Consider the following 15311-nt stretch of genomic DNA (forward strand, 5'->3'; position numbering starts at 1 on the left):
GTTGGTAATACCATCAAGTCGCATAGAAAGAGGGGACGTCAGTAGTCTCGCGATTTAATGTATTTTATTTTACGATTGTTACGTTAATAACGTCAGGGACAATGCCGCAATAAAAATGAGCAGGGCATTAAATAAACATACTGATTAATAATAATAATAAGAGAGTAGTTATGTGATCTGTTAAAAATGGAAGGATTCAGCTCTCCTTTATCACCTAATGCGTCATATTCCTGAATTAGATTGCAAGCTCTTTTTATCAGATTCTCAGCATACATGATAATTCTACATTCAGCTTTCATTGCATAATGTATCCTCTATAAAATGAATTGCTGTTTACTGAACAAAACTACATCCCTCACTAAGGTATACAGGTATTAGCAAGATGGATCAGGTCTCTCAAATGGAATGCTTAAAAAAGCCAGGTTAATGCAAAAAATATGATATTTTATGAAAAAAGCACCTTTTGTCACCAAGCATGTGACATAAACCTTCTGCGGCCTGATACTGAGTCATCTGGCAATAACCAGCAAGATCCCTAAAAGGCACTGAATGTGTCTGCGGCTTCTGGGAAATGCTGTGAAAGGCTTACTGAAGGTAGAATCATTTTATGGGTTGTGTTTTTAAAATAAGGACATTCACGTATGCCAATGCCCTGAGTTGTCCTTGGTGGCAATTTTACCTCTTTAGTTCTGTTTTGGATCCATCAGAGCACAGGGCACATGCCCTGAAAGAGCAAAAGACCATTCTAATTATTTCTTGCAAGAAGGATCAGCTCACTTCAACCCACGACAAATTAACCTCTTAACATGGTTTTAAATAACACAGGCACTGACTCTGGATCACCTGAAAATGCTGGGTCAAATTTCATATCAATTTAATGCAGGTCTAGATTATACATGTCTACATGCCTGCAAGGCCATTGTGCGGCATTGGGCAGGGGCACCTAGTATGGTACTTTCAACTGAAGGAAAGTGTCCATTTCACTGGTAGACATACAAGTACCTATAATAGCTGGACCAGAATCAGTACATAAGGTAAACACCACACGTGACACTAGCTTGCCCCGACAGTTGCCAACTCTATTACCCTATTAGCACTCTGAGAGGACTTTCCAACCCTAACCATGGCAAGACAAATCTGGTCTTTAGAACTAGCCATATCCTTGTAACGCCAATAAGGTAACTTTAATTCATTAGTGCAGGGGCGTCCAAATGCGGCCCGCGAAACCTCGAGGTGCGGCCCGAGTGAGATCGGCAGCCAGGATCACAAGAGCCCTGCTGCTTACTTGTGGGAGGGTCTATTCTCTGCTCCAGTCCTGCCTCCTCTGTGGGGAGAACGAGGGAGGCCGCGCCCCCTGCTGAAATCTGTGAGCGGCATCGAGAGCTGTAGAGCAGGTAAGGGGGTGGGGGAGGTTGTGTGAATGAGTATGTCAGATTGAGGGAATGAATGTGTGAATGAATGAATTTGTGTGTGTGTGATAGCATGGATGTGTAAGTGCTGGAACCTAGGCATAATGGGACTGTGATTGCTGTTAGCAATCACACTCCTATCATACCAAGTCAGCCATACATGCTGAAACCCGGCTAGCTGCCCCCCTTGTGTTTTGATGCTGCCAGCAGTATGGGGTCTGCACCAGCACGTATTGGCTGACTTGGGATGATAGGAGTGTGATTGCTAACATCTAACAGCAATCTGCTAACAGCAATCACAGTCCCATCATGCCTAGGTTCCAGTATTTACTGGTTGCCTGGGTATAAAAAGAGTGTGTTTGCCAGTACATGCTGAAACCTGGCTAGCTGCCCCCCTTGTGTATTGATGCTGCCAGCAGTATGGGGTCTGCACTTACAGCCACCCTGTACCAGCATGCATTGACTGACTTGGGATGATAGGAGTGTGATTGCTAACAGCTAACAGCAATCTGCTAACAGCAATCACACTCCCATCATGCCTAGGTTCCAGCATTCACTGGTGGCCTGGGTATAAAAAGAGTGTGTTTGCTGTTGGCAATCACACTCCTATCATGCCAAGTCATATTGTTGATTTTTTTTGTCCAATTGTGGTGTGTTACTTTTAATAAAAGTGTGGTTACACACTAAAATTGGACAAAAAATGCAATGCCCAGCCAACCAGTACATGCTGGAATCTGGGTATGCCTGAGATTGCTGTTAACAATCATAATATATAATTTTTTTGTACAATTTTGGTGTTATTAAAATGTGTGGGGGGGTCACTTTCAGTTTCGGCTAAGTGAACCCTGAATTTTCGGTTTTGGTCCAGAATTTTCATTTTAGTGCATCCCTAAAATAAATAGAACTATTTTATTTTTACTTTTCCAGAATCCTGAATTTGTAGGCCCAGAAATCCCAGAAATCAGTGAGAGGAAAAGTAAAGGTTTTGTGTCATTTACTTTATTTTAATCTGCATATCTTATTAAAGGCCATATTTTCTCTCATTGAAAAATGAGTGCAGCCCTCGCACGTATACAATTCTGATGAAGTGGCCCACTGCAGAAAAAACTTGGACACCCCTGCATTAGTGTAAAACCCTGTTAACACTGTTCTTGTCATTATAAACCCACTAAGGATCAGTCTTCAATGTTGTGGCCAAGTGGACATCACTATAGTATAATATAAGAATCTATCCAGCTACTCTATCACCTTCCAGAACAACCATCTTTTTGTGTCTGATTACCAGGAGCCACCTCAGCAATGAGATTTTCAATGAACCTCCAGTGTTCTGCACGTCTGAACTAAACTAATGTGACACTGGGATGTTTATTCAGTTCAACTACCATTCTTTGCTTTGAGACACATTCAATGCACAGTATATAAGGGTCACGGAAGGTCTTGTGTCTAGGGATGCATAAGATGTACATCCATCGCTGTTGCCAAGGCTTTCATCTATTTTAGCAACGTTCTCAATGAGTCAGTATGACTCCTCACATGCTCTCATTTGGATTCCTATTGTCCTCTTGAGGCTCTGACATCAGAGTTCATCAGCTGTTCATCATTAGCTCATTCCTTTTGCTGTAAGAAAAGGGGAAATTTGCCTCGTTTATAAGAAATTATTATTGATCAATGATGTTCCTCTTATAGTCACACCTCATCTAGCAATATGATGGGTTCCCACCAAGCTGTTGTTTGGTAAAGCAATAAAATGTTGGTTATTGTTTCAAGAACTGTAACAAACACAAACATGTAAAGGCCAAACAGGTAAAATGAAGGTCCGCAGACCAATATCATAGTTGCTAGTACATTTAATCCTAATTGAGAAATAAAAAGTCAAAATTATATACTTAACTACATATGTCGTAAACAAAACACAAATACCTATAAAGTAGCAAGAGGCCTATACACATATCCAACGTCTTTGTCAAGCGGCCAGAGCTCAAGATAACAGCCCAGTGTAAAATAAACAGTGTAAACCTAACATATGAATGAAGTAGCTTCTTATTACATATCTTGTTTAATAAGCATACTATTGTGGTTACACGTTGGGATAACACATACTTGAAGACCAGACAAGGTCCTGATTGTGAGAATGAAGGGAGCTGAATATTTGGCACCCCGTAATGGGTTCCACGTCAAGATATGGGACTGTTGTTAAATGTGGTCTGGATATAAAACAACAAAGGATCAAAAGACTTTGCAGATGTCATTTCCAATTCAAATCATAAACTCAATAACCGGAGCATGCTTTCGAACTGGGATCTCGGAAACATTTCCACAGACATTCGACAAATCCTTATCTTCATCCTCACACTATTAGCTACAATCTGAAGTTCTGAACTCACATTTAAGTTTATGTAAGAAGGCCCTAAAGCCTTCCGTAGAGTGTTGCCATGGTAGCCAATACTGCTGTCTCACTGTTTCCTACCAGTCAGTCCATAGCGCTGGTTTTAATGCACACACGAGCGGATGCACACAGAAGCCTCGTTGAACTCTACCACTATTAAATATTATACTGTTATTTTTATTAGCCTACAAAACAAATTAAAAGAGCTTACAAGGAATTCAAAGGATAAACAGATATTTTGGCAGTCATAGTCCTCTTTTGACTATTATATCACAGGGGGATTACCTGCTTGAATACAGGTGAATTTTATACAAAATTAGCTCTTCCCCTTACCATCATTAGGACACTTTGGTCGCCACCATACTATTGTAGCACATTTGTGATTTGCTATTGAAAGAAAGGTTTATATGTGCTTTGGCTTCAGAATGAACTCATTCATAAAATTACCAGGTATGTGAATGATTTCATGGAGGTGCATGGAGATGCTAGATACTAAGGTTGGTGCTATCATGCAGAATGCCATGCCTCCTACAGGGCAGAGAGGAACCACTTCATGCTATAGGGGAGGTAGGCATTCCACTGAGTAGATCATATATGCATACACACAGCATATATAGTATATATATATATTTATATATATATATATATATATATACACTATACACAGTATATACACACTATATATACACTACTGGTCAAGATACAATTAACATATAAGGGTCTGAACACCAAGCAGCTGCTCATCATTGATATCATTTATCTGGAATACAAGCCAATTAGAGCTCTTAGTTATTTAGTATTTTCTGGCAGCCAATCAGTTGCAGGAAATGACTTCTATTCAGTCAATGAGTGCATGGGGGGTCTCTCCAGCAGTGTTCAGCGAGCCAGTGCTGGAGCTAACTGGAGGGGAATATATCACGTGCATGGAGATGTGCATACCTGGGAACTTCTCTGGTTCTCCCGGTCAACATCTGAATCCACCAGGTTGCGGGAACATTTGCAAGGGGGATGGACTGAGCATCCCTTTTTAAAAATCTTTGTACCCATATGACGTTGTGTGATTTATTAATTAAAGCAACACTCCAGTGTCCTAAGCAGGATATTCAACAAAGCATGCATATTAAAGTACTTTAATATGCATTCTTAAAACTAGGTAAAAAAGAAAGCACTTTACTTCAAGAGAAACTAGAGCTGCAAAGCTGCAGCAGAACAATTCTTCTGTGTCTGTACAGTTCATGCCACTGTTTGGCTGGGAGCCAGAGCCAGACCTTACATGAGTCCTGATGGGTCCATGGCATACCTGGGAACTCTCCGGGTTTGACCCGGAGATTGCCGGGTGAAGCACCGCTTCTCCGGTTCCAGACCTAAATCCTCCGGGTCGCGGGAGCTTGACACGCCCAGCTCCCCGCCCATTTTCCCTTTAAATAGGGGTGTTTCCTGCCGACGTCACGGGACTGCCCCCTGACATCAGTGAGCCAGAGCCCAGAAGTTCCCAGGTATGATCCATAGTACACAGGCAGCACTTTGATAGAGGTGGCAATTTGCCACCTCAAGGCCATTGGAACTCTGCAGAATCCCCCATGCATTGCAACTGGGGCCGCACGGAAAGTTAGAGGGAACACTCAGCTATTATTGTATTATAGTACATATGACGGCTGAAGTGAAATGCAAGGTGTTATTTTTTTTACTATGCACTGTTAACAAAGCAAGACAATTAGAAAGGACTCGCCAAACTTGGGGTACTTTGACGTAGTGGTGAGCTAAGCAATCTATGGCTGTATAGCGTTAAGGAATTTCCAATAATTCTGCCTTAGGTGTTTTTTCAATGGTATTTGCTGGGTATGCACTGAATTCTGTCTTTGTTTAATGTTTTCTTTATTTCTTTGGTCATTATTATTCTAGCAGCAACCCGGAAATCTGAATGTGAATGTCTGAAATGCTTTTTAGGTTGTGATTTCCCCTTTTTTTGTATATTTTTTGTGCTATGCCGTGAAACATGTAAGGAATTTGTTGGTCCCTTTCTCAACCTGTATTGTGTACATATAACATTGAATTAATAAAATTGTAGATTCAATGAAGATTGTACACAGTGATATTTTAGTACAGGCAGCGTGCATGTTTTCTTCCAAATCTGAAAATAATTGATAGCTTGCCTGTTGGAGTTAGAACAACTTGATTGTTACCATCAAAAACAGTGTGAAAGAGAATGTGTTAAAAAAAAACTCTCAAGGACAGAGGTCATAGGAAGAAGCTGACATACACAAATATCTAGGGATAGAATTACATTTTCTGAAAAAAAGGAAAATTATTCCAGTGAATCACACCTTCCACTTGTCAGCACTGACTAGCATCTAGCAAAACATGGCAGTGAAAATTTTAATAAATGCCCTTGGTATAAAATTCCTAATGCCCAAACTAGGTTTCCTGTTAATTTTGAAAATACTAATGTTTCTTAATACATTTGGATCTCAACTTTACTACAAGATTTCTTCTCCCACAGATTATTTCATGCAGCATAATCAGTGGTGTATTTACCTTTGGCGCCGACCTATGGCAGCAGTCACATCCCAAGTCCAATAAAAGGCGCTATTTGGGATATGACATCATATCCTGGTGAGCTGTGTCTTAAAGGCACACATGGAGACGGAGCCGCCATAGCATAAATAGGCCTATTTACGCTATGGCGGCCCTGGGGGGCTTGATCGCCTTAGAGTTCTTCTGTCTTCTATTTTCTTTATTTGTCCACTTCTCCTTGTTTTTAGCTTCATTATACAGGAGCTTCTCGAAGAGAGGGGAGATTCTGCATACACCCTTTGCTCTGATTGGAGGAACGAGGGTTAGGCTGTCCTCATGGATGTACTCCAAGAAGCCTCAAATATTTCAGATGGATTCACAAAGAAAACGTTTTCTGCACCTCTCTTTCTCTACAAATCTGTGCAATATTCTGGCCTTTTTGGGTACTTCCACCAAAAGGGCAGAGCCGGCCCTCCAGTCAGGGGAGAGGGTGTGTGTAGAAGCTCCCCTCTTTTGTGGGAGTACCTGGATAACAGAGCTGATACCGGCGAGAAGCTGACAAATAATAGAGGCAAAAGAAGTAGAGCTGTGGAAAAGGAGACACGGCACATGGAAGGGGTCAGAGAAGAAGCTACGGAGACATTGAGAGAGTATGAGAGAGAGTGAATGAGAGTAAATGAGAGCATGAGTGAGAGAGTGAGCGACACCCCTAGGTTTAGTTGGCTAAGCGGCGCTGCCACAGATCTGAGATCTGAATAAAAGACGACCTTAATTATAAGGCAAGGTAATTTTTCTGATGATTTTTTTCTGCAAAAACACTTTCTTATGATCTTGCTAATACGGTATTTGTTTTGCGTTTTATAGGATATGCTACCTTATATTGCTTAATTTTACACATCAGAGGCCTAACAACATTGAGATCTTCTACAATGTCAAGGATTTATCTCTCTGACTCTTAACTTGCACACTAATGTACCCAGCCCTGATCTAAACACCTGCTTGGACTTGGTCTATCAACAGGTTGTAAGGCTCACCAGAAGACCAGAACACTCTGTTGCTTGACAAGGATCATTTTAAACCTTAAAATTGAATGACAAAAATGTGTTCACTTTACATTTCAATCTACCCCGTTAGGGGGATTAACTAAGGACACCATAAAATATAATTATCCAGTATAACGTGTTAAAGAACACCATAATGTTCACATTATTACACTTACTGTAGAGTGTGGTAAACAGCATTATAGTTTATGACAGCAATAAAAGCAGATAATGGATCTCAAGAGGTAGTTGACCTTCAGTGATAAGGACTCCTGTACAGTTCACCTTGGATGCACAGCGGCATGTAACCAGTTACATTCCCTAAGCATGAACTGTCTGGTCTTACTACCAGCCATCTTGCCACTAGTCCTGACTCGAGCACGACAACATTAGCGGTCTGGAGGCAGTTTTTCAGCAGGGTCAGTACAATTTCCCAGACAGCCTCCTCAACAAAGAATGCATATTAAAGTATCTTGTAAGTGCGTTACCACACATTCTTCAACCTGTAGTGGGGGGGGAAACTTAAAGAAAAGCTGCACAATCCAGAGCTGCTGCACAATCCACTCACCATGGTCCCATTTTCATACCACCAATTTACTGCTTAAACTTACTTTACTGAGAGGGTGGTAAATAAGTGGAACACCCTCCCAGCAGTGGTAGAGGTTCATTTAGTGATGGATATGAATAATTTCAGAGCAAAATACATATGTTATACATGATTGGCAAAGTGGACCCAGAATGCCAGCCACATATACATTTTGCCACATACATTCTGACACTTTAGGTCCCCTCTTGTAGTTGGGCTCAGAACCCTATAGGAAGTTATGTCCCCTACCTGAAAGGGAAGCCTTGCAGTTTTGAAGGGGCACTCTTGCCAGCATATGCAATTAAAGCTTTTGAATAAGTCATTAGCCTAGGGGTTCACATACTTTTCCAACCCTGCACCATGAATGTATTCAATAAGCATGTTTATGAGTCTCTACAGCAGGACTAAAATGGGAAACTGGATGAGCTGAATGGTTCTTATATGCTGTCAAAAAAACATTCTATAAGGAGGACAAGTGATTGTCAACCATTGCATCTCTTGTAAAAGGCTGGACTAACATGCATTTTTATACTTAATGCAATTAAAATACAGGTGCTATTTATTTTACACATATGTGAACATGCTGATTGAACGGAATGCTTTTATAGTAGATGCATGGAGGGATTAACTGATAGAGGTGAGTGCAGCTGCAGGCAAAGCCCTCTCAGATAAATCTAAGCAGCAGACTATGGCGTAATTTCCCAATGCTCAGGCGGGGAATGAGGACAGTGAGGGAGCACTAGAACAAGCTTCTCATCACCTGCCAGATTAACAGGAATAAATCCTCTCCCCATTTTAAAAAGGTAGGCACTGTATCTGTGTATGAATGGAGTGTGTACGTATACACTACCGTTCAAATGTTTGGGGTCACTTAGAAATTTCCTTTTTTAACCCCTTCACTACAAAGCCCGTACATGTACGGGGTCACGATGCACTGCATTGGTGACAAAGCCCGTACATGTACGGGGTCACGATTGCTCCAAAAAGCATTCACAAGATGGCGGCGCCAACTGTCAATCAATGAGTTCACAGAGGGTCTATCGATTCAACCATGCAGGTCAATGGAGCCCAGCTCACTAATCACAATGTGATTAGTAAAATAAAATTTAAAAAATTATTTTAAAAAATTGGTAACGTCAAAATAACCCCCCACTGTCACAAAAAAGTCCAAATATATATATATATATACACACACAGTTTTTATATATGAGCAAGCCCTACAATTAGCGCTATATCTTCATAAAACTTGGCGCATGGAAAGCATTAAATGCCCATGGGGTGTCTAGTTTAAAAAAATTTATGATTTGATGGGGCAAATCGAATTGGCCAGCTTCAAAGATGTCCCAAATATGGGACATGGGCGCAGACTGACCAGATGTACTCAGGAGATGTTACTGAACACATATTGGGGAGTTGTTTGGCAGTGACATATACCAGGAGCGGTAAATTCACAGCTGAATACGATGTGTGTGAAAAAAATACAAAAAACATTACTACCATAAAGTTTGACAAAGACTGATGGTAGAATTAGTGCATGGAAAGGGTTAAAATACCAGCATTGGCCCGAAATAGCGCATGAGGCAGAATGACCAGATTTCAGGAAGAAATGGTTTTGAAATAGCAAAATGCTACTTGTAATTATTGCTAACAGCAATCACACTCCTATCATGCCAAGGATTTTACATGCTGAAATCTGGGTATGCCTGGGCATTATAGGATTGTGATTACTGTTAACAATCATATATATATCGTTATTGATTTTTTTTGTCCAATTCTGGTGTGTTACTTACTTTTAATAAAAGTGTGTTTCGTTATTTTTTTTGTTAAGGTGGGGGGTCTTTTTCGGTTTTGGTTTCAGCCAAGTGAATGCTGAATTTTCGGTTTCGGTCCAGAATTTTCATTTTGACGCATCCCTACTATATACTAAGCCAGACACTGAAGTTGTAGGCCCACACCACATCAACATTTGGCTTAGTATATAGTGATAGGGGTTATGCTGCATTATTGTCAATGTCTGGCTGAATGTATAGGGATAGGAATTACGCTGTACCACCGTCAATGTTTGCCTTAGTATATAGTGATAGGTGTTATGCTGTACCCCAGTCAATGTCTGCCTCAGTATATAATGATAAGTTATGCAGTACCACCGTCAATGTCTGCGCCAGTTATAATGGTAACAGTTATGCTGTACCACCGTCAATGTCTGCGCCAGTATATAACGATAGAAGCTATGCAGTTTTAAAGTGTGTGTTTGTGTGTGCCACATAAAGGATCAGCCCCAGGTGCCAAATACTCTAGGTACGCCCCTTGTTCCCTAAGCCAAGTTTAAGTTTCAAAGGCTAATTGATCATTAGAAAATCCTTATGTTAGCACAGCTAAAAATGTCCTTGTTTTCCATGAAAAGTCCCCCTAAACACTTGAACGGTAGTGTATGTTTGTGCATAAATTAATGATAAATGTATATGTAAATTCACTTTTCCATAATATGTACTGGAATAAAGTTGTATACGCGAGTGTGTATAAAAATGTGTGTATACAGTTTAATTTAAAAGAAAGTAACGAACAGAAGCATAGGCCAGGAGGTCTTGTGATTGCACCCCCACGGCAGAAACTTCCAGTCCACCCATGGACTATTAACAGAACACATACCGGTTTTCGAGTTGGTGTCTCTTGGACCGTCTGATAAAATTCTGGCTGCACCCGACTACTTTTCTTGATTCTTCTTCTTCTTAAAGGTGACGGAGTCTCTTGGTCACTCTGCTTTACCTCGACAAGAGGCTTTGATTCCTCAATGCGAGTCCGAGTATACCTCCTTAAATGACGAGGGCTGGGCCTGAATCCCTGCAAGACAATTAAAGGTATTTTGCTTTATATGGGAAAAAAGGGAAATGCAAATAACCTGAGGGGAATTGAACGGCTTGGTGAAAGGACAAGGTGTTAATGCACACCCAGGGTTAAAGGTATGCAGAGTAAATGTATGTGCTACAATGCATGAGTTTCTGATCAATGGTTTTTAAAGTAACTAGAAGAGGTTTTCTGAACTTTCTGTAGATTAGTCCTTGTGAGGGAAGTCATCATGTGCTTTATCAGCACCCAGTACTTCTTGCATTCCTTACACAGAAGAAACATTTTAACTAAAACATTCTAATCCAAAGTGGAAGTACCGGTATAATGAAAACATATATTTTTGGGTTTTACAGTGATGGAGAACTGGGTGTTATTTCATATTCCTATAAACTTTGTTTACCTTCAGATCATGAGGTTGCCTTGTTTACAGTTGTGTTATATGTTGGTTACATTCCAAACAGGATCACCACACTGGTATGATTCTTTATGGCAATGCTAATGAAGTCCCTCTCTCCTTATACATTACAAATAAATTACATAACATTTATATAGCGCCAGAAGATTACGTAGAACTGTTACAATCAGTGGAATAATTTAAATTCACACACTGGCAAAATTACAATCTAGTCGCTGGTTGATGGGGAAGTGAAACAATATACAATATACCTTAATTAGTCAGAGTCCCTCTGGGTGATTAAGACTGATGCATTCTATTGTTTAGATCACAGCAGAATACTAAGTGAAGACCCACATACAAAATGCCACTATGCAGTTCTTAGAAAAATACTTAGTGAAAAGTCCCCCTCTAACCTCTAACTATGAAGAGAGACGAAAAGTTAAAATGATCTACGCTAGAAAAACGGCATCTCAGAGGGGATATGATAACATTATATAAATATATGCAGGGCCAATATAACAAGCTCTTTAGTGACCTGTTCATAAACAGAAATCTACAAACAAGAGGTCCTCCTCTGAGGTTTCATAGACGACAAAGGAGGGGATTCTTTACAGTGAGGACAATAAAGGTATGGAATTCACTTTCAAGGGAGGTGGTGTTATCAAATAAAATAGATGCCTTCAGAAGAGGTCTGGATATTGTTTTAGAAAGGTATGACATACAGGGCTATAAATAGAATAACATTAATATTTTAGAGCTTCTTGATCCAAGGAGAAATCCGATTGCCTCTTGGAGTCAAGAAGGAATTTTTTCCCCTGATGGCAGAATTCAAAGTAGCTTAATTAGGGGTTTTTTTTGCCTTCTTTTGGATCAAGAATAGGAAGGTTAGGTAGAAGGATTGTAACTATATAACCTCCTTCCATACTAATAGAGATTACTGAGACCACAGTAATAGAAAATGTAAACAAAAAACACATTTGGCATAAAGGCTTAACCCCTTCGCGACCTTTGCCGGTTCAGGACCGTCATGACATGAAGGTCACTAAATGACCTTTGACGGTCCTGAACCGTCAAAAAGTAAAATAAGCTTAGAAAGTGATCAACGATCACTTTCTTCGCTTAAACGGCATTACTGTAATGCCTCGATGTCGAGGCATTCAGTAACGCCGAGATCGGCATCAGGGGCCATGTCTGGCCCCTCCCCGAGGCGTCAACAACCCCGTTGACGCCCGTTTTAAAAGCGTTTAGGAGGCGATCAACGATCGCCTCCTAAACTTAAATGGTGTCGCTGGAATGCCTCGATCAGGAGGCATCCAGCCACACCAAACACTTACCTCTGGGTGGGCTGTGACCGCTCCGGAGAGCGGTCACAGCCGCAGCTGCCGGTGTTCTTCGCCATCAACAAGATGGCGGCCGCCCTGTAAAAGCAACAAACAAGTTTTTAAAGTTCGCTAGATGGTCTAGAGAACTCTGGCTCCACTTGCAGGTTGAATACAGGTACTGCATTCAACCATGCAAGTCAATGGAGCCCAGCTTTCTAATCACAATGTGATTAGTAAAATATTAAAAAAAAAAAAAAAAAATATGGAAAAAAAAAATATGGAAAAAATTAAAAGTGCTAACATTTAAAAATAATTATGCAGTGATGTCACTAGATGAACCATCCAGCAAAATGTGTAAAAAAAATAATTAAAAAAAAAAAGTATTAAAAAAATAAAATAAAAAAGTAAAGTATTATTTTGAGCAAGTGCTAAACTTTCTCAAAAATCTCAACAAAGAGTTAAAATAAAAGCACTTCAAATACCCAAGGGGTGTCTAATATAAAAAAAATGGCTGATGGGGTAAATTGGAGTGGCTGAGCTCAAAGATAGGGCATAGGTACAGACTTTCCAAAATGGACAAAAAAGCGCACTTCCCAAATGTGGCATTTTAAATCTCAAACAACACGACAAATCCATGCATGTCGGGTATCACTGCACTCAGGAGATGTTCCTGAACACACATTGGGGTGTTGTTTGACAGTGGCATATACCAGGACCTGTATATCTATAACTAAAGTACAATTTGTGTGAAAAAAAATTACTATTACAAAGTTTGACAAAGTGTAGTTGTATAATTGGTGCATGGAAAGGGTTAAAATAACAGCATTTGGAATACCCTGGGGTGTCTAGTTTTCAAAAATATATGGTTTGAATGGGTTAAATTGAGTTAACCGGCTTCAAAGATGTTCCAAAGAGGAGATGGAGGCAGAATGACCAGATTTGTTAAAAAAGATTTGGAAATCATAAAACGCTGCTTGTACTTATTGCCCTATAACTTACAAAAAACAGCAAAAAAACATAAAAACATTGGGTATTTCTAAACTCAGGACAAGTAGTAGAATCAATTTAGCTAGTTTTTTTACTTGCTTTTTTAGGTGAGTAAAAGATTTTTCAAATAAAAGTCATAAAATGTGTTTTTTTTTCAATTTTTCACCATGTTCTTCTTTTTTTTTTTTATAGTAAATAAGATGATATGATCAAAATAATGGTATCTGAAGAAAGCCCATCTTGTCCTGAAAAAAACAATATATAACTTATGTGGGTACACTAAATGGGTGAGGAGAAAATTACAGCTGAACACAAGCACCACAAAAGTATTAAAACAGCCTCGGTCCCACAGGGTACAAAACGAAAAATGAGCCCGGTCCTTAAGGGGTTAAACAGACAGTCTAATGTTACTGCCAATCTTACTATAGAAGTAACAGAATAAAAATAAAAAATATAGCAGTTATAGCTATGCTGCAAAATCCTTTCTTCTTTCATGACCCGACATTTCTTGACTCTGATTGGCTGCTCAAAGTTGTCAATCAGTGGCAGGAAAGTGCTCCCACTGAAATCAATGAAAAGACTTTACACAAACACACTGGTGTCTAAACAGATCCCTGCACACAGCGTTCACCAGAGTCAGAACTGTACGTGACTGAAGGGGAGTACTTCAGATTTGACGGCTGGCGTGTCCCTTTAACGCCTTCGTGACAAAGGCTGATTTTACTTTTTGTACCCTTCGTGACAATGGCCGTTTTAACATTTCTGCGCTGCTCGTGTTTAGCTGTAATTTTCTTCTTTCCTGTTTACTGAACCCACACACATTATATATTGTTTTTTTCAGGACAAGAAGGGCTTTCTTTAGATGACATTGTTTTGATTGTATCATATTATTTACTATTAAAAAAAGTATAAAATATGGTGAAAAATTTAGAAAAAAATGACTGTTTCTAACTTTTAGTTGAAAAATCTTTTACTCATCTATAAAAGGTAATGAAAGAACCTGCTAAATAGATTCTACTATTTGTCCTGAGTTTAGAAATACCCAATGTTTTTATGTTTTTTTGCTTTTTTTTACACATTATGGGGCAATAAGTACAGGTAGCGTCTTGCTATTTCAAAGCCATTTTTTCCAAATCTGGTAATTCTTCCCCCCATGTGCCATTTCGGGTATATTTGAAGCCGGCCAATGCAATTTACCCCATCAAGTCATATATTTTTGAAAACTAGACAGCCCAGGGTATTCCAAATGCTAGTATTTTAACCCTTTCCAAGCACTAATTCTACCATTAGCCTTTGTCAAACTTTATGGTAGTAATTTTTTTTGCATTTGTTTTGTCACACACATTTTACTTCAGGTATGAATAAACAGGTTCTGGTATATGTCAGTATCATAAAACACCCCAATATGTGTTTAGCAACATCTCCTGAGTACAGCGATACCTCACATGAATGATTTTGCCTGGCTGTTTGGGGGAAAAAGGGTCACATTTGGGGCATGCGCATTTTCAATGTTGAACTTTGGCGTTTGGCGATCAACTGCCCATGCCCTATTTGGTACATCTTTGAGCCGGGCCATTTCAGTGTGCCCAACAAAACCATATATTTTTGAAAACTAGACACCCCAAGGTATTTTAAATGCTGGTATTTTAACTCTTTGCATGCACACATTTTATCACCAGAATTTTTTTCAAAGTTTGCAGTAGTATTCTTTTGTGTGTATTTTTCCCACACACACCTATGTAATGTATGACTTTACAGCTCCTGGTATATGCCGCTGTCACACGACACCCCAATATGTGTTCAGCAACATCTCCTGAGTACAG

At 39.7% G+C, this 15311-nt stretch overlaps 1 protein-coding gene across 1 annotated transcript in view; it reads right to left on the reverse strand.

Annotated features, from left to right (window-relative positions):
- LOC149302355 (dystonin-like) overlaps positions 1-15311 on the reverse strand; it is a 220535-nt gene that overhangs the window by 197669 nt on the left and 7555 nt on the right. Inside the window, exon 3 of the mRNA XM_089482516.1 lies at positions 10585-10776. Within this exon, the coding sequence (XP_089338642.1) occupies positions 10585-10776 (192 nt within the window). The remainder of the gene's footprint in view (positions 1-10584; positions 10777-15311) is intronic.

Source organism: Sceloporus occidentalis, unplaced genomic scaffold (assembly GCF_023333645.1).
Source record: "Sceloporus occidentalis isolate IW3139 unplaced genomic scaffold, rSceOcc1.0.p SCAF_19, whole genome shotgun sequence".
In the NCBI taxonomy this organism is placed as follows: domain Eukaryota; kingdom Metazoa; phylum Chordata; class Lepidosauria; order Squamata; family Phrynosomatidae; genus Sceloporus; species Sceloporus occidentalis.